At 51.9% G+C, this 18,691-nt stretch overlaps 2 protein-coding genes across 4 annotated transcripts in view; both read left to right on the forward strand.

Moving 5' to 3' along the window:
* The window catches only part of Cd4 (CD4 molecule), a 31,642-nt gene extending 19,447 nt beyond the window's left edge, over window positions 1-12,195 (forward strand). For 2 of the 3 annotated variants that reach the window (XM_087904238.1, XM_087904239.1), the window contains exons 4-10: window positions 4,055-4,213; window positions 4,558-4,794; window positions 6,989-7,324; window positions 8,821-9,018; window positions 9,557-9,681; window positions 9,884-10,033; window positions 10,591-12,195. In XM_087904238.1, coding sequence (XP_087760364.1) covers window positions 4,055-4,213; window positions 4,558-4,794; window positions 6,989-7,324; window positions 8,821-9,018; window positions 9,557-9,681; window positions 9,884-10,009 — 1,181 coding nt within the window. In that variant the 3' untranslated portion in view covers window positions 10,010-10,033; window positions 10,591-12,195. The remainder of the gene's footprint in view (window positions 1-4,054; window positions 4,214-4,557; window positions 4,795-6,988; window positions 7,325-8,820; window positions 9,019-9,556; window positions 9,682-9,883; window positions 10,034-10,590) is intronic. The other variant, XM_087904240.1, reaches the window with a different exon arrangement.
* Window positions 12,196-12,820: 625 nt separating this feature from the next.
* Gpr162 (G protein-coupled receptor 162) lies at window positions 12,821-18,578 on the forward strand. Its single transcript, XM_085687103.2, has 5 exons — window positions 12,821-13,259; window positions 14,776-16,053; window positions 16,579-16,768; window positions 17,378-17,535; window positions 17,812-18,578. The coding sequence occupies exons 2-5, from the start codon at window positions 15,187-15,189 to the stop codon at window positions 18,361-18,363; spliced, it is 1,767 nt and encodes a 588-aa protein (XP_085543229.2). The 5' UTR covers window positions 12,821-13,259; window positions 14,776-15,186; the 3' UTR covers window positions 18,364-18,578.
* The last annotated feature ends 113 nt before the right edge of the window (window positions 18,579-18,691 follow it).

Below are 18,691 nucleotides of genomic sequence, written 5' to 3' on the forward strand. Positions count from 1 at the left end.
ACTGGACACTGCCCTCTCTGCACCAGTGCCCACAGTTCCCCAGCTGGAAGCCTCCTTACCCAGACATCCTTGACAGCTTGCCTTGTGCTACCTCCTTATGCCAGCTCCCCTTCCTGGAATGTTCTTCCCCCTCATCCATTTTTCTGTACTTAAACATTTTCCCCCCTGTGGCTGGGGAGATGGCTAGTGCCTGAGAGGACCTGAGTTGGAAACTCCATCACCCATGTGAAATCTGGAACAGTGTTACCACTGCAATCCTGTTGCTGCACAGGGCAGAGACAGGAGGATCACGGGGGCTTGCTGAGCACCGCACTAAGCCCAGGGTTAGCAAGAAACCTTGTCTCAAAGAAATAAGGTGGAGAGCGATAGAGTGCGCGTGTCTGCTGCCCTCCTCAGACTGCCTGCACACTCGCGAGCACGTATAAAAAACACACACCAAAAAAACTGAAATATTCTTTCTTATTGTGTTAGAAATAACAGTTGTGCTACCACTGGGCCACACCCCTAGCCTGCCTTGTTTTGTGTTTGTTTGTTTGTTTTTTTCGAGACAGGGTTTCTCAGTAGCTATGGAGCCTGTCCTGGAACTCATTCTGTAGACCAGGCTGGCCTCGAACTCAGAGATCCGCCTGCCTCTGCCTTCTGAGTGCTGGGATTAAAGGCATGCGCCCTTACCGCCCAGCTATATTTTTCTTTTTAAAAATAATTTTATTGATTATTGGGCTGGAGGGATGGCTCAGTGGTTAAGAGTCTGCTCTTGCAGAGGACCTGGTTTGGTTCCCAGCATTCATGTAGGGGCTCCCAACCATCTGTAAATCAGTACCACGGGATCTGACACCCTCTTAGTTTCCATGGGCACCAGGCACACAAATGGTGCACATACATACATGCTGTCAAAACACTCATACATTCAAAAGTAAAAGTAAATCTTTAAATTTTTTAATTTATTCTGGACAGTGGTTGCGCATGCCTTTAATCCCAGCACTTGGGAGGCAGAGGCAGTCAAATCTCTGTGAGTTTGAGGCTAGCCTGGTCAACATAGCAAGTTCTAGTATAACTAGGCTACTCAGAGAAACACCCTGTCGCAAAAACCCAATATATATATGCTTTATTATTATTATTACTACAGTGTATGTGTGAGTGTGTATACATACATATATATGCTTTATTATTATTATTACTACAGTGTGTGTACATACATATATATATGCTTTATTATTATTATTACTACAGTGTGTGTATACATACATATATATGCTTTATTATTATTATTACTACAGTGTGTGTATACATACATATATATGCTTTATTATTATTATTGCAGTGTGTGTATACATATATATGCTTTATTATTATTATTACTACAGTGTGTGTGTGTTCAGAGAACAAGTTTTAAACTCAGTTCTCTACATCCACCTTTCTGTCGGTTCTGGTTTGCATTATCAGGTGACAACTTTAAGCCATCTCAACCCCCACCCCCACCCCATCACACACAACTCTTGGTGGTGGTGGGACAGAGATGGAACCCAGGACCTGTGTGTAGTAGTCAAGTACTCTACCACTGAGCTACTCCCCGAGCCAGGCTTTTAAGACTTAGTTCAATACCACTCTCCTCAACGAGTTTGTTCCGGATTTGCCCAATCTCTTAGTCGCTCTGCACTCTTTTGAATTGCCTTTGCCAATTACAGGGCAGCATGGACAGATGGGTCATGATTTTCTTCACCAGGGTCAAAGGCAGGCAGGAAGGGAGACACATTTCAAGAGAAGGGCACTACATATTGTGAACAGTTGAATCTGGAGTGGTAGGAGGTTATTCACAGGAAGAAGCTAACTGTCCCCGGGGCTATGAGAAACATGAGCCTAGGGGGCAGGAGAGAGGCTGGGCTTGGAAATTCATTTGCAGCGAAAATAGAAATATTTAGTGGAATCGGGGTGGGGAGAACGGAAAGAATTTAGGGTAACAGCAAACAATAGTTTAAGACACAGAATAGGAAATGGGACCTAGGTGTAAAGGAGAGGAATCAAGAAAGGTGAACGGGGCTGGAGAGACAGTTCAGCAGGTCAGGGCACTTGCCACCAAACTTGATGGCTTGGATTTGATAGAGAACCAACTTCCCAAGGTTGTCTTCTGAGCTACTCCCATGTGGTCACATATAAAGACATACACGGAGCGCGGGGGGTGGGGGGGAACGGGGACGGGACGACTAAGCAACTTCTTCAGGAAGTGTGCTCAGTAGTGAGAAGAAAGGAATTGTAGGGTCGCCCCTGCATCTGGAAAGCTACAGAAAGGAGTTAGTTTTCCCTTCACGGTGGCCGTGGCCACCGGATAAACTGATAAGTGTATTCAATTTGATGGGATCTGGGCCCACCCATCTAGGAGACAGGCCACCAGGGAATTTGGGAGAGACTGTTTAATCTCTGCGCTTGCCTGAGAGGACTTGCCACGGTCAGATACTGGTGAGAGGACCAGTCCACTCTGGGTGGTGCCATTTTATAGGCTCGGTCCTGAAATGAACAAACGGGGAGCGGGGTGGGGTGGGCACACACAGGAACTGACCAGCTGAGCACAAACATTAATTCATCCTTCTCTGCGTCCTGCTTGTGGACGCAATGTGACCAGCTGCTTCAAACTCCCGAGTTGCCTTGATTCTTGTGCCACGATGGACTGCCCCCTAGGGTGAAGAACCAAAAGGAGCCCTTCTTCTCTTAAGTTGCCTATTTTAGGGTGTTTTAACAAAACAACTGGAAAAGACACTAAGACATGAGAGAGAAGGCTGGCTAACTCAGCGGTGCCTGCTTGTGTGTGAGACCTCGGAATCCACCCCAAGCATGAGAGGGGCAAGGAAGGGAGGAGAGAGGGAGAGGGAAGGAAAGAAATAGACCCTGCATCCACGCTGAAGGGACTTCCCAGAGACAGCATTGCAACGTGCGTGCAGAGTGCATGCACATACAAGGCCTGAGCGTAAAGCCACGTCTTACGGATGTCAGGATTTTAAAGGAAGAAACCAGCTGTGCATGGTGGCACGGAGGCGGACGGGGGCGGATTCGGTGATGGGGAGGAGGAGGCAAGGGGAAGGGTTCGGACGGGGGGGGGGTGTTTTGGGGGAGGGCGGGTTCGGTCAGTCTGGTCTATAAAAAGTCAGTTCCAGAACAGGCAGAACTACACAGAGAAACCCTGTCTCAAAAAACCAAAAAGAAGTTTCTATCATGGGTATGGGTGTGGTCAGAGGGTGACTTGTGGGGCTTTGCTCTTTCCTACCACATAGGTCCTGGAGACTGAACTGCGCTCATCAGAGTTGAAGGCTTTTACTAACTGAAGCATCATCAGGGAATTATTATTATTTTTTTTGTCAGGGTCTCACTATGTAGCCTAAACTGGCCTTGAACTCCCAGTCCTCCTTCCTTAGCCTGCTGAGGCCTGGTTGGGATTACAGGTATACCACTATACAAGACCGAAATGTGGTATATTTAGCTATCCTTTGGGAGAGATATAAACTTCTGAATGTGAATTAACTTCGACTGAGCCAAGTGGTGATGGCGCATACCTTTAACCCAGCACTCGGGAGGCAGAGGCAGGCAGATCTCTGTGAGTTCTAGGCCAGCCTGGTCTACAGAGTGAGTTCCAGGACAGGCTCCTAAAACCCTGTCTCAAAAAACCAAAATAATAATAATAATAATAATTCTGACCGATATGACAAATTCCCAAGGTGCATGAATTTGAGCAGTTGTTCCGATGCGGAGTGACAGTGTCCATATCTGCACTGTAGGCAAAGCAGTCTGTGTTTCCTGGAATCAGTGTGAAGATTCCTGGAGAGGGCGAACGTAAAGTGTTCAGCCTGGAAGAGTGGGTGCTGTCCAAATAAGCAGATTGTTTTATAATATTTTTGAGCTAGTGGGATATTGCTCTCATCACGTAAATAGATATGATTTCTCATCATCTGGGGTTACCTGAGGGATGAAGTGAAGACCCTGCTGCTCAGCCCGGCAGAACGGTGGACACTCATCTCGGCAGGGCACCAGGGCACCTCAACTTCCTTTGTACGGCTTCTGTTCACAGCTCAGTCTGAGCGGTTCAGCCGTTTTGATTCGAAAAAATCCTCGTGGGATAAAGGATCGTTTCCTCTCCTCATCAACAAACTTAAGATAGAAGACTCAGGCATTTACATCTGTGAGGTGGAGAACAGGAAGATCGAGGTGGAGCTGTTGGTGTTCAGAGGTGAGTGGGGCAGCCCTGGGACATAGACCCCCCCCCCACTCCCTTCCACCCCTGCTCTAAACCGGGACCTGACCTGAGCTCATCTCAGAGACCACAGAGGTCAGACTGTTCGTCTAGGCAAACAGGGGAGGGACAAAGACTGAGAGAGGAGGAAGGAAAGGAAAGGAATGGAAGGAAAAAGGGAAGGGAGGAAGAGGGGAACCCTGCCTTGTGCTGGGAATATGTGGCGGGGAGCGAGGCAGGGAGGCACTGTTGGGCAAGGGGATAATGGACTTTTGTTTTCCTTTCTTCTTCCTTTATCCTTGGAGATGCTGTGTGTAATGCAGGCCCTTCTTCTTCCACAGTGACTGTCAGCCCGGGCACCCACCTGCTGCAGGGGCAGAGTCTGACCCTGACCTTGGAAAGCAGCCCGAAGGTCAATGACCTCTCAATTGAGTGCACGTGCCCGAGGAAGAGAAATTTCAAGAGCCCTAAAGCCATCACCGTGCCCAACCTCAGCATTCAGGACGATGGCACCTGGCAGTGCACAGTAACCGTGAACAAGCAGAAGGATACATTGTCTATCAAGATCTTTGTGCTGGGTAAGAGGCTCAGGAGCTCCTAAGTCTTGCTCTCCTCTTAAGTTGGTTTTAGGAGCTGCTGGAGCGGGTGATGGGGGTGTCCAGACTCTTCTCTAGCTGTGGTTTGTCCTCAGGATGCTTCCACTTTGGGGGTGGAGGGTCCATTACAGCAACCTAGGAAGTGTACAAGAAGGAATGCATGGGAAGTGGAAGGTGAGAGACTCCAGGGGCCACGGTAGAGAAGTGGCAAAAGCACTTGTCCTTGTCACTGACTTCCACTCCTACTGAGTTGACAGATCCGTTTACTCAAGAATACTACCTTCAGCAAACCAATCATGTAGGGCATCTGCATTGCCTCTCTACACCCCGAGCCAGGCGTCATGGAGAACCCTGGACACAGATCCTGTATAGTACTGTTTTAAATTCAAACTCTGCCCCCCACACAGTCCTTTTTTATTATTTATTTTTTTGAGATCATAATATCATTAGATCATTTCTTTCCTTCCTTCTTTCCAAACCCTCCCACCCCCACTCTCTTTCATATTCATGGTGTCTTTTTCTTTGTTTTACATATGTGCACATGCATGCGCATGCACACACACACACACACACACAAACTTGCTCAGTCTGTATAATGCTGCTCGTATGCACAGGTTTTCAGAGCTGACCATTTAGTATTGAACAGTTAATTGGTGTGCTTTTCTGAGTAAAATTCTTTCTCTGCTCTCACCATTCCTCAGTTGCCTGCAGCTTTGTTTTGTTTTGTTTTTCTCCCCTTCCACATTAGTATGTCCATTGGTGTCATCCTGGTTCAGATTATTTGTAGGCAGCCACATTGGTGAGATTCTATGGGTGTAGTTTCTGACATTCATAGGAGACACAATCTCACGGCAAACTCTCGGTTCCTCTGGCCCTTCCAATCCCCCCACAGCCTTTCCTGAAATGATTTCTGAGCCAGAGGTGAAGGAGTTGTGTTGTAGATTTATCAGGTGGGATTGGGCTCCACACCGCTGCAGTTAAAGGTCTCCATTTGTTTCCTTGATGAGGGGTGAGAACTAAACTTATCTGTGGGTATAAGGACAAATAATTAGAATGTCATTAGGGATTATGCTGGTTTAATAAAGTGATGGTTGTAGGTTGTGAAGGTTTGAATAAGAATGCCCTCAGTCTGGTGGTGGTGATGCCCGCCTTTAATCCCAGCACTCAGGAGGCAGAGGCAGGTGAATATCTCTGAGTTCGAGGCCAGCCTGGTAAACAGAGCAAGTTCCAGGGCAGTCTCTAAAGGTACAGAGAAAAAGAAATAGATTGCTTTCATAGGCTCATATTTCTGAATGCTTAGTTACCAGGGAGTGGCACTCTTTGAGAAGGATTAGAACGATTAGGAGGCGTGGTCTTGTTGGAGGAAGTGTGTCACTGGGAGTGGGCTCTCTGCCTGTTTGCCTTTGGATCAGAATGTAGCACCCTCAACCATAGCCCCAGTGCCAGCCTATTTGCTGGCTTGTGTCCCACCATGATGATAATGGACTAAGCCTCTGAAACTGTAATCAAGTCCCCAATTAAATGCTTTCTTTTTCTAAGAGCTGTCTTGGGCATGGTCTCCTCACGGCATCAGAACACTGACGAAGGCACAGGTTCTCCTCCGGTATCCACAACTTCACCAGCTCTGGGTAGTCGGTTTGGTTTCCGCAACCAGGAATGCTTTCCCTCTTGTTGAGTGGGTTACCGTGCACTCTAATGTTTTGGTTTCTGCATCTATAAAATAGAAATGATGCTAACTGTGACAGCACCAACCTTCTACTACAATAGTAAGAACCACAGTGTGCAGTGTGCCGGGTGGTAGTGGCGCACACCTTTAACTCCAGCACTTGGATCTCTGTGAGTTTGAGACCAGTCTGGTCTACAGAGTTCCAGGACATTCAGGGCTGTTGCACAGAGAAACCCTATCTCGAAAATCCAAAAGAAAAGAAAAGAACTACAATGTATAGCATCTAGGCCAGTGCCTGGCCACAGCAAGGCTTATTTTCATGTTGACCGGAGGATGATAAACAGAGGTCAAGTCGTTCCTGGACTCCAGAGGTCCCAAGGAGAGAGAAATGACAACCTTGGTGGGCAGACTGACCTGATCCCCTGGGCCACATGCTTGCCCCGCCATATACTTCCTCATCTTCCTCTCCCTCCTCACTCAGAGTTATTTCTGTTTCCTTTTCACCTCCAGGTTTCAAGGAGGCATCTACCACAGTCTTTAAGAATGACGGGGAGTTGGTGGAGTTTTCCTTCCCCCTTAACCTTGGTGATGAAAACCTGCAGGGGGAGCTGAGGTGGAAGGCAGAGAAGGCCCCCTCCCCCCAGCCTTGGATCACCTTCTCCCTGGAGAACAGGAAGGTGTCCCTGCAAAAGACCACAGGCAACCTCAAGCTCCAGCTGGCAGAAACGCTCCCACTCCACCTCAAGATACCCCAGGTCTCACTTGAGAACGCTGGCTCTGGGAACCTGACCCTAACTCTGGCCAAAGGAACACTGCATCAGGAAGTGAACCTGGTGGTGATGAAATGTAAGGGGTGGGCTGAGAAAGGGCAAGCCGGGGTCAAAGGAAAAGAGATGGTCCAAGGCTCTTCATGGCCTGTCAGCTCCCGAAAGGGGGGATGCTCTAACCCTGCTTGTCTGTCTAAATGATGAAGGACTCTCCAGGTTGCTGTTTGATTTGCTTTTTTTGTGGGGGGTGGTGGTGCTGGGGACAGAAACCAGGACCTCATGCATGCTATGCACAAGCTATTGCTGAGAGGCACCCAGTCCTGAAGTGGTTTTGAATTGAGGTTGAAATCTACACATCCTTCCCCAACATCTATAGTCTGGCCTGGGATTGGCTCCACTGAGGCTCGGACTAACAACCAGAATCTAGTTCTTCCTCTGCTTGGCAGCCTGTGGCCCTGGCTGGACTCCTTCACACCTGGGACCTGCTTGCTTACCTTGTCTTTCTTTGCTTTTTGTTCTTTGTTTTGTTTTGTTTTTGTTTTTGTGAGACAGGGTTTCTCTGGGTAGCCCTAGCTGTCCTGGAATTCGCTCTGTAGACCAGGCTGGCCTTGAACTCCGAGATCCGCCTGATTAAAGACGTGCGCCAGCGCCGTCTTTATTTTTATTTTACTTTATGTCTGTGTGAGGGTCAGTTTCCCTGGAACTGGAGTTGCAGACGGGTGTGAGCTGCCGTGTGGGTGCTGGGAATTGAACCCAGATGCTCTGGAAGAGCAACCAGTGCTCCTAATCACTGAGCCATCTCCTCTCCAACTCCTTAAGATTTATTTTTATTTATGTAATGTATGTGCATGAGTGCGTGTATGTGTGTGTGTGTGTGTGTGTGTGAGAGAGAGAGAGAGAGAGAGAGAGAGAGAGAGAGAGAGAGAAGATGTGTGCTGTACAGGTCATGACAGAGAAGGCCCAAAGAGCATCGGATGCTCGGATGCCCTGGAGCTCAGGCTGGAGAGGTGAGCTGCCATGTGGTCCTTTGGAAGAGCAGCAGACCCTTTGGCTCTCAGCAATCTCTTCTGCCCCATCATCTCTTTAACATGGAACAAAGTCTTTGCACATAGTAATGGTTGTAACATCAACCTTGCATCTGAGTTATTTGTATCTTTAACTCATCATTACACCAGGTCTACAAATAACAGTGGCTAACCCTGACCCTAGCACATGCCAGGCCCCATGCAAACACTCGGGAACTCAAACATTCCATTGTTGTTTTGGGACAAGTGGTTAAGCGGTTTGTCCAGGGACATACTGTATGTGTCTCGGCAAACGCCAGGGCTGGCAGAGTAACAGTCTTGTGCAGCAAGAAGGAAATCTGGTTCAACAAGACTTTGGGTTCAAATCCAAGGAGAGCTCAGTCCTGGGCTGTTTCTCCCTGGTAATTACAAGAAAACACAACCCAAGAAGCTAAAAGGCCACTCACATGTAGGATCGTTTTCCCCATTCTACGGAGTCACCCTACTTATAGCTCGAGAGTGCAAGGAACCGTGAGCAAAAGGCTCCAGGTCTCTGTTTCTTCCTCTGCAGTGGCTATGAAAGACAACGCTTTGATCTGTGAGGTGAGGGGACCCACCTCCCCCAAGATGCAACTGACCCTGAAGAAGGAGAATCAGGTGGACAGGGTTACCAAGGAGAAGGTGTTCCAAGTGTCGGCCCCTGAGGCAGGGCAGTGGGAGTGTCTCCTGAATGAAGGGAATAACGTCAAGACAAGCTCCAATATCCAGGGTAAGGATTCAATTCCTAAGGCTCACGCTAAGCCTCGGTCTCTTCAACTGTGGAACCTTCCCAGGGATTAGCCAGGCTGACCCAAAGTTACAGCTCCCTAGCTCCTTTGACATGGAAACAGTATGTGCACCGGCCTGAAGACATAGGTCCTGGGTTCCAGATTCTCACTTCCATACAGCCTAGGAATGAGGCCTTCCTGCTAAGAGATACCCTCTTCCATGGCTTCCTTCTAAACCTAAACAAACACATGGGGCCCCTGGCTTTTAGCTCTTTAGGGAACTGTGTAAGAAAAAAAATCTCCCTTCCCTGTTCTGTACCCCTAAGGCCTGGTGACCTTTGAGAACACTGTGTCCTCAGCTCTTCTATTTGATCTGAGTCCATAGACAAGCCTCTCTCTCTCTCTCTCTCTCTCTCTCTCTCTCTCTCTCTCTCTCTCTCTCTCTCGGCAGGGCTTGGGATGGAACCTAGGGCCTCCCTCCACCACTGCTATATCCCCAGCCAAATACTTCCCCTCTCCCCTCTCTCCTCTCTCTCTCAGTTTTATCCAGAGGGTTGAACCAGAACCAGCCAATGTTCCTGGCTGTCGTGTTGGGAGGCACCTTTAGCTTTCTGGCCTTCATCGGGCTCTGCATCCTCTGCTGTATCAAGTGCCGGCACCAACAGGTGAGTGAACTCCTATCATCCCTCACTGGGCCCTTGAGCACAGCATCTTGTACGAGCTGAGCACCATCTGACATAGCGCTCCCCACCCAGCCCTTGAAATTCCTCACTGTACACCAGGCCTTGCCTCTGATCCCATCGGAAGGAGCAGAGTCAATGACAGGACAGGTGGCTTGATCCACAGTAAACGCTTCTTCTCTGCCAGCTTCCCCCTCTCCCCCCTCCAAGGGGCACCTCCCTCCTGGAGGACTGGGATCCTCACAACTCCTCTCCTTGTCCCTGGGCAGCGCCAGGCAGAACGGATGTCTCAGATCAAGAGGCTCCTGAGTGAGAAGAAGACCTGCCAGTGTCCCCAGTAAGGATCTGGGCTGAGAGGGAGGAGGGAGAGGGATGAAGGAAAGAGAGAGGAGGGAGAGAGAAGAGGGGGAGAGAGAAGGGGGAAAGAGAAGAGAGAGGGAGAAAAGGAGGGAGACAGGAGGGGGAGAGAGAAGAGGGAGAGGGAGAGAGAAAGGGAGAAAGGGAAAGAAGAAAACCCATGAGGGAGACAAAATGAAGGAGTTGAGAAGAAAGGGAGGTTCAAGGAAGAGTGAGCAAGTAGATGGGGTAAAGAGGAGGTAACGGGGTGGTGGGCCTGTGGCATGCCTGGACAGGGGTGGCAGAAGTGGAGGTCACAGGGCAGAGGCTGTGGCATGCCTGGACGGGGGTGGCAGAAGTGGAGGTCACAGGGCAGAGGCTGTGGCATGCCTGGACAGGGGTGGCAGAGGCTGTGGCATGTCTGGACAGGTACCACAGTGCTGTCCGTTGGTACCACTGTGTTCCAAGAGAAGAGTAGGATTCTGGGAACAATGGAGGCCACAGCACACTGTGGGGTTGGGAGAATGGATTTGCTTCCTTTATTCTTCTTTCTTCCAGCCGGATGCAGAAGACTCAGAATTTCATTTAAGGCTGAGGCCCCTTTGCAGCCGACCACGTCTCGGCTGCTAAGGCCTGTGGACCAGAAGAATGTAGCAGACCCGTTACTCTGGCCTCCTGCCCTCCTCTTTCAGAACTGGCCACTGCTCCTCTCTCTATTCCCAAGCCCAAAGCAGAGCTTGCTCTCTAATTTTCAGACACTTAAACACACTTTGTTTTTCCCAGCGTCCTTTTCACCAAAACCTCAGCTCTTCCCTGACTACTGTTCAGACCCTCTTTTCAGTTGTCTGGATCTAAGGGCAGTGCCCAGAACCAAACATGGATGTGGGGCTGGTGCGTGGAAATATTCAACACAGTTCACAAGAGATGGCCCTGGGACCAGACTGAGTGGGGACTTGTGTCAATGACCCAGCCTTTCAGGCACAGATGGAGACCCAAAGGCTTCTGAAATAAGCCTCAACTCCCCACACTGCCTGCTTCTCACTTTGTGAGAAGACCAGACTCACATTCTGGCCAGTGCACCAACACACACCCAGGCCACATACCTCTGCACATCGCCATACACTTATCCATAGTTAAATAAGCCAGTTTAATGTTCTTGGTATTCAACCCTAACAAGAACCTTACATGTGGGCAAGCAAAATGGTTCAGCTGTAAAAAGCCCTTGCTGCCAAGCCCGAGGACCTGAGTTCAATCCCGGAGCTGAAAGTTGTCTTCCATTTGTGTGCCATGGCCCTCATGTACACACACACACACACACACACACACACACACACACACACACACACACACAATGCAATCCTATGAGCTGGCAGTGATGACCAAGATGGCAGAAATGACCAATCGTCTCCAACCAAATGGGATTAAGGCTGTATGACTGCCCAAGGTTGCAGAGTTAACTACTGTAGATGTCAAGATTAACCCAGGCCCATGATCCCTGGAGCCACTATCTGCAACACAGGAGTGAATGCCAGGCAGATCCTTGGAGCTAGTCACAGGCACCCAGTATGCACCTTGGGAGCATAGAAACACGCACACCATGTGCAAGATGGCAGGCCTCCAGATTCTTGTTTGAGTCCCACCTTGACCACTGCTGTTTGTGGATTCCTTTACTGGAGGACAAAACCCCAGTTCTCTTAGAGCAAGGCCAAGAGAAATGTGCAGAGAGACCCACCACTCAGTGCAGTGTGTGCAGAGACTGCCACTGTGTGTGTGTGCGGAGCCTGTCACCCGGTGTGTGCAGAGCCCGGAAAGGGAGCCGTGTTCAGGTGTCCTTTGAGAAGATCCTTGGGGAAGCTGACCATGCCTTTCTCCTTTGCCAGGCATCCAGGGAAATCAGGGTTATAAGAATTCTCCCTGCCAGTCTTCATCTGCTTTTCTCTGATGCTCAGCTTCCTTGGCTTCTTTCACTCTCCTGCCTTAGCGCCTCCCTTTTTCCTTCTGACCCCATTCCTTTTTTTCCTCTTCTTTTCCACATGGCCTCTTCCAGAAAGTGCGCCCCCCCCAATTGCCACCAGGCTCCTCTTTGCTTACTTTTTATTTGTTTTCACTGCCCACTCCTGCCCCCTCAGCTAACAGAAAAATAAAGCCTATAAGTAAAATGCACTTCGTGTGTGTGTGCACACATGTGAGTGCGTGTGTAATGTGTGTATGCATGTGTGATGTGTGTGTGTGTGTGTGTGTGTGTGTGTGTGTGTGTGTGTGTATGGGAGGGCATTTACTTCTCTGGAGATCCAGGAATCTTTGGGGCTGGCCCAGGAAGAAGATAAAGTTGCCCGGAGAAGGAAGGATTCTCTAGAGGTTGATTTCCCACCTCCTCATCCCAAAAGTCCTGTGTGTGACTCTGCAGTTGACCCAAGAGACTGTGGTGCGATGTGTGCCTCCTGCCGTCTGTGCATGGGAGAGGAAGAGGACGTGAGAAATCGGAATGTGTGTGGCAATTGTGTGTGTCCTCATCGTAAACGTACGCTTGCGTTCTGGGAGGAGAAAGAGGGGTGCACAGGTGCACCAAGAGCCCACATCCTTTTTGATCCATGCCACTACCTCCCAACTTCACAAGCGGTCTTAGCTTGCTTGCATCACAAGCACCCTTAGCTTCCAGCAGCCCTTCTTCAGGTGCTGCCCCTCTGAGCTCTACCCAAGAACAGCCCCCACAAGGATGCTCACAGTGACACACGGTGACACACGCTTCCTCCGCCCCGAACAGCTAGCTCCTCAGTCCCTAACAACACCAGCTGCCTCCTCGGGCTCATTCGTGTTGGAAAAAAAGGGACAGGGTGGGGGCAGGACACCAACTGCTTCACCAATGAAGCCCGCTCCCCGCCGTCCTCCTCGCCCCCTCCCTCTCCGCTCCTTCCTTGCCCCTCCTCCTCTAAGTCACCGCCGTCCAGTTTCCCCGCCCCACCCTCGCCACCCCCGACCCCAAGACTGGCCAGCGGCTCCCTAACCCCGGGCTCGGAGGCCGATGACCCCGGGAGACAGGGGCCTCGAGGGGCCGCAAGCTAGTGCGCCGCGGGCTGAGCCTGAGAGGCCAGACTGGGGGGGAGGAGGCCAAGAGGGAGGGAGCGAAGGAAGGAGGAGGGCTGGCGAGCTGGAGCCGGCAGGCGGCGGGAGCCCGGGCGAGCCTCGTCGAGAGTGCGTCTCCCCGGCAGAGCAGGACGCAGCCGGAGGTAAGAGGACCCTTGCCCGGTCCCCCGCGTGTCTCCGCTCCCCCCCGACACCCCGCCCAGCCAGCTGCCTCCGCTCCCCTCTTCCCCGCCCCCTCCTCCCCAGCCACCTGCTGTTTCTGCCCAGGAGAACACCCTAGGTGACAGGAGGGTGGAGCCACCTGACCTTATCCCATCAAGATGAAGGGCGAGGGACCCCTGTCGGCCAGGAAGCCCCCAATAGCCCTCCTCCCTTTCCCTTATCTCTCTGTCCTTCATCTCCTTCTCTCTGTCCTTCACGTCTTTCTTCTTCCCTCCCTTTCTGACTCTCCCTCTCTCTTTCATTTGGAACCACCAACTGGGTCTGCGGGTGGAGGTGGGGGTGAGGGTGGGTGGGAAGAGGTCTGGCTGTAGGGGAGAGCAGTGGGGGGCATCCGAACCTATTCCTTACACCTCCCCCTGGTGTCCATTGCCATGGCAACTAGGATGTACTGGGCTGGAAGGGGGAGAGACAAAGCTGGGGGTTGGACTGGGACCTCTTGGGGAGAGCTAGGGCCTAAGCTTCTTCCTCAGGAAATAGACGGTGGCACAGCTGTGCCGGACTCCCCCTTCTCCCCCATTTGCCCCGAAGCCATTATGCCAGTCCTTACAGCCTCTCCTCTGTTCAGCGTTGACTTGATTTCCTAGTGTCTTCCCCAGGTCTCACTGGACAGTGTCACTAAGATCAGGACCCTCCTCCTCCTTCCGGTCAGAGGGAAACTGAGGCTCGGGAAGGAGACCCAAGGTCTCTTAGCGAGAACAGCATACTGAAAGTCCAGCTCCTGTTCTCAGGCTCCCTGCTCCCTACCTCCATAACCCTCCGTCCCACGCCCCTCCCTCCAATGTCTCCTCCCCAGGGGTTTCTGAACCTTCTATTTTCAGATACTACCACTTTCCCCCTCTTTCTTTTCTGCTCAAACTCTCCTCCCTAGTTCCCCCTCTTTCCATTTCTGGATGCTTCTGATGTCAGTGGTTTCCCCGCCTTCAGGTTCCCTAGCTACCCCCACTTCAGTCCCAGCCTCCTTTCTCCCATTTTCCTTGGGCAGCTGAACGGTTGAAAATCCAGGCTTAGAGAAGGGGGCCGAGCAGGAAGGCTGCAGGAGTAGGAGAATGGCCTGCAAGGAAAGGGCTCTTGCTTTGCTGTGAGCCCCCAAGAAAGAACACATCACATGTCTCCTGTTAGCAACTGAAGAAAGATCTGGGGATGCGCAGACAGGGGTGGGTAGTTCTGAGCACAGGCTATTATAAGAAGGAACTTTGGAATTCCAAAGCAGGAAGAAAGGGCTAAAAAAGATGGAGACAGTGAGACTTATCCCACATAGTCTGCAAGTATAGGAGGCCTTATCCGTGTGGGTAAGTAGGCTTCCGATTTAAGGCTCTGAATGACCCCAGTGACCCTCAGCCATCAGTTCTTCCTGCAGTTTCTAGAGAAAGGGTTCATGTGAGCCAGAGTACAGCACAGGCCTAATTCTTGTCCCCTCCATCTCCTCTTCCCACACAGCACATCCAGGTGACTGAGCTCCACCCCTGGGCACTGACTGGTCAAGATTCCCTGGAGAGGCAGATCTGGAAGTCCCAGCACGGGAATCAGAGGTCCCTAACCAGTTTCAGAGATGGGGAAGCAGCAAGCTTGCTCCCCTCATCAATCACAGGGATAATTAAGAAAAAGCCCCACCAACATGGAGGCTAAGGACCACTACCTCTACTGAGTCTCTGCCTTCTGCCCTGCCCACGGCACCTTAGCTGGGTCCCTCATGCAATGCTGAGCAGTAAAGGAGACTTAGGGTCATCTTGCCTGGCTACAGGGCAAGAATTGTGGGCATCATGGGGGTGTGTGTGAGCGGGGCTCCAGGGTGAGACCTAGCCCCCGCCCCCAGGAGTTCAAGGGGGTGGGGGTGGGGCTGAGAAAAGGATGGCTCGGGGTGCCCTGGGGGCAGAAGAGGCCTCTCTCCGCTCAAACGCACTGTCCTGGCTGGCCTGTGGGCTCCTGGCCCTGCTGGCTAACGCCTGGATCATCCTTAGCATTTCCGCCAAACAGCAGAAGCACAAGCCGCTGGAGCTGCTGCTCTGCTTCCTGGCGGGCACACATATACTCATGGCGGCTGTGCCCCTCACCACCTTTGCCGTGGTGCAGCTCCGGCGCCAGGCGTCCTCTGACTATGACTGGAACGAGAGCATCTGCAAGGTCTTTGTGTCCACCTACTACACGCTGGCCCTGGCCACCTGCTTCACAGTGGCCTCGCTCTCCTACCATCGCATGTGGATGGTGCGCTGGCCTGTCAACTACCGCCTCAGCAACGCCAAGAAGCAGGCCCTGCATGCCGTCATGGGCATCTGGATGGTCAGCTTCATCCTTTCCACCCTGCCCTCCATAGGCTGGCATAACAACGGCGAGCGCTACTATGCCCGAGGCTGCCAGTTCATAGTCTCCAAGATTGGTCTCGGCTTTGGTGTTTGCTTCAGCCTCTTGCTTCTTGGGGGCATTGTCATGGGTTTGGTCTGCGTGGCTATCACTTTCTACCAAACACTGTGGGCCCGGCCCCGGAGGGCTCGGCAGGCCCGGAAAGCTGGGGGCAGTGTGGGAGCCAAAGTGGGTGGGCTGGGGGGCTTGGGTACCCGACCGGCTTTTGAGGTGCCAGCCATTGTGGTGGAGGATACTCGAGGGAAGCGGCGATCCTCATTGGATGGCTCAGAATCTGCCAAGACATCTTTGCAGGTCACCAACTTGGTCAGCGCTATCGTCTTTCTCTACGACTCACTCACGGGGGTACCCATCTTGGTGAGACTGAGGTCCCTCCAATTCTATCGACCACGCAGGAGCTCCCTCGTGTTTTCACCATTGTCCTTTCCTCCTGGCATTTGTGGTTCCCTGTCTCTATCATCCATCTTTAAGCTCCCACTACTCAGTCTCCCAGCTCCATCATTTCTGTTTCTATTCTCCAGCTCCATCTTCTATCCTGCCCCTGCAATGTTCAGCCTGGCACCCAGCTGCCCAGAGGCGCTATCTAGTCCCTAATTCCCTTTGGCAATCACAGTCACACTATCCAAGCCCCATTCCTGGGTTTCCCCCAATCTTTACGTTTCTTGCTGTCTCAACTCTCTCTTGCTCTGTCTCTCTGTGCCTGTCTCTGTCTCTCCCCCAACAACTTAGGGTTTTGTCTATAGCATTTCCTGACTTTTCTCATTCAGGCCCTCCTTATTCTCCCCACCTCCCTTCCTACTCTCCTGCATTAGGAGTGGGTATCAGGCTTAGGTGGGTGTCCGGGCTCTCACACCTGACCAGTCATTCTGCCTCCCCTGCCAGGTGGTGAGCTTCTTCTCCTTGAAGTCCGACTCAGCTCCACCGTGGATGGTGCTGGCTGTGCTGTGGTGTTCCATGGCACAGACTCTGCTCCTGCCCTCCTTCATCTGGTCCTGTGAGCGCTACCGCGCCGACGTGCGCACGGTGTGGGAGCAGTGTGTGGCTATCATGTCGGAGGATGATGGCGATGACGGTCAGAGGAGGGATGGGGACTTTTATTTCTTGGACAGCTACCTCTATTTTCTGTCCTTTCTCCTGCCCTTCTCCTTGAGGAGATGTGCTGCCCTGGAGTGCCCCCTACTGGGCTGAACTGGAGCCAGCTCCAGTCTCCCCATAGCCTGATTATGCTCTCTGTCATCCCTGCCTTGTTCCTTTCTGCACCGAGGGAGCTTTCCACTAGGCCTCTGCTCCTCTCTAGAGGCCTACGCTGCCCTGTTTGGTCTGTGCCAAGTAGACTTCCGGGGAAAGGGTCCTCAGTCCTAATGCAAAGAGAGTGTGACCTTAAAGGAAGCTAAACTTCCTGAAAGAGAGAGTCCCTGCTTTTGGAGAACAAGCAAAAAGAGAGAGAGAGAGAGAGAGAGAGAGAGAGAGAGAGAGAGAGAGAGAGAGAGAGAAAAGAAAAAGAAAGTTTGTCTGTGTAAAGGGCCGGGAACTCAGTGACTGTAACAAAGCCAGCCATTCCCTTGGTTCTCCTGGGGCTTACAGACTAATGGGGCGAAGTTTCCTCCTGAACCTTGTGAAGGGGATGGGGAGGTGGTGAGGGTTCTCTGCCTGTGACCACCCTGCTGTTTCTCTCTCCTAGATGGAGCCTGTGATGACTACACAGATGGCCGAGTGTGCAAAATTCGCTTTGATGCCAATGGGGCCACAGGGTCAGGGGGTCGGGACCCCAGCCAGGTGAAACTGCTGCCTGGACGGCACATGCTGTTCCCGCCCCTCGAGAGAGTGCACTACTTACAGGTATGGGGCAGGAAGACCGCCTCCATTCTGGTCCCTGCACCACTACTCCATGGCTTTGGACGGCAGGGTACCCCAGGGGACAGATGAGGGAAAGACCAGGGAAGGAAAGGTTCCCTCAGGTCTCGCAGAACCAGGTTTGCATGTTAGAGCAAACACTTTGCAGAAACGGAAGAGCGGAAGAGCGTGAAGCCATCTTGCGGAGTCCCCTCTTTGCCTTCTGCCACCTCTACCTTTGTTTCGGCAGCATCTCCAGGTCTCACCTCCTCCTCTTCCCAGGTCCCTTTGTCTCGTCGATTGTCCCATGATGAGACCAACATCTTTTCTACTCCTCGGGCACCAGGCTCCTTCCTGCACAAATGGTCATCATCCGATGATATCCGGGTCCTCCCAGCCCAGAGCCGAGCCCTTGGTGGCCCTCCTGAATACCTGGGACAGAGACACAGGCTGGAGGATGAGGAGGATGAGGAAGAGGCTGAAGGCGGGGGCTTAGCCAGTCTTCGTCAGTTCCTAGAAAGTGGGGTTCTGGGGTCAGGTGGGGGACCCCCACGAGGCCCTGGTTTCTTCCGAGAGGAGATCACCACTTTCATCGATGAGACACCTCTGCCTTCTCCAACTGCCTCACCAGGACCCTCTCCTCGTAGGCCCCGGCCATTGGGTTTTTCACCTCGACGCCTCTCCCTTGGGTCTCCTGATAGCCTAGCTGTTGGGCTTCCTTTGGGGCTAAGTGCAGGGAGACGCTGCTCTTTGACAGGGAGCGAGGGGAGTTCAAGGGCTTGGGGAAGACCCTGGGGCCCAGGCAACCCCATTTTCCCTCAGCTGACCCTGTGAGGTTACATGAGCCTGCTTAACTCAGAGGAGGGGGCGTGGGTGAGTACTCCTCATTCTGGCCCTGAGCCTATGGCAGCTGCCTCCAAGGAGATGGGCGCTAGATCTGGGCTCTAGGGCCCCAGTTCTCTCCCATCCAAGTGACCAACCAGACACCCTACTCACCCATCTTCACCCCTAGCAAAAACGTATTAAAGGCTGAAGTATTGCCATGGAAACCCTGGTCTCCAGCGTCTGCGGTGGCAAAGGGTACTGTGGGGGTTTGGAGGAGGAAGGGTGGCTCATAGAAGACAAGATGGGGAAAGAGGCACAGAAGGAGATCGGTCAACAC

This window comes from Myodes glareolus, chromosome 3 (genome assembly GCF_982192425.1).
Source record: "Myodes glareolus chromosome 3, mMyoGla1.1, whole genome shotgun sequence".
Taxonomy (NCBI): domain Eukaryota; kingdom Metazoa; phylum Chordata; class Mammalia; order Rodentia; family Cricetidae; genus Myodes; species Myodes glareolus.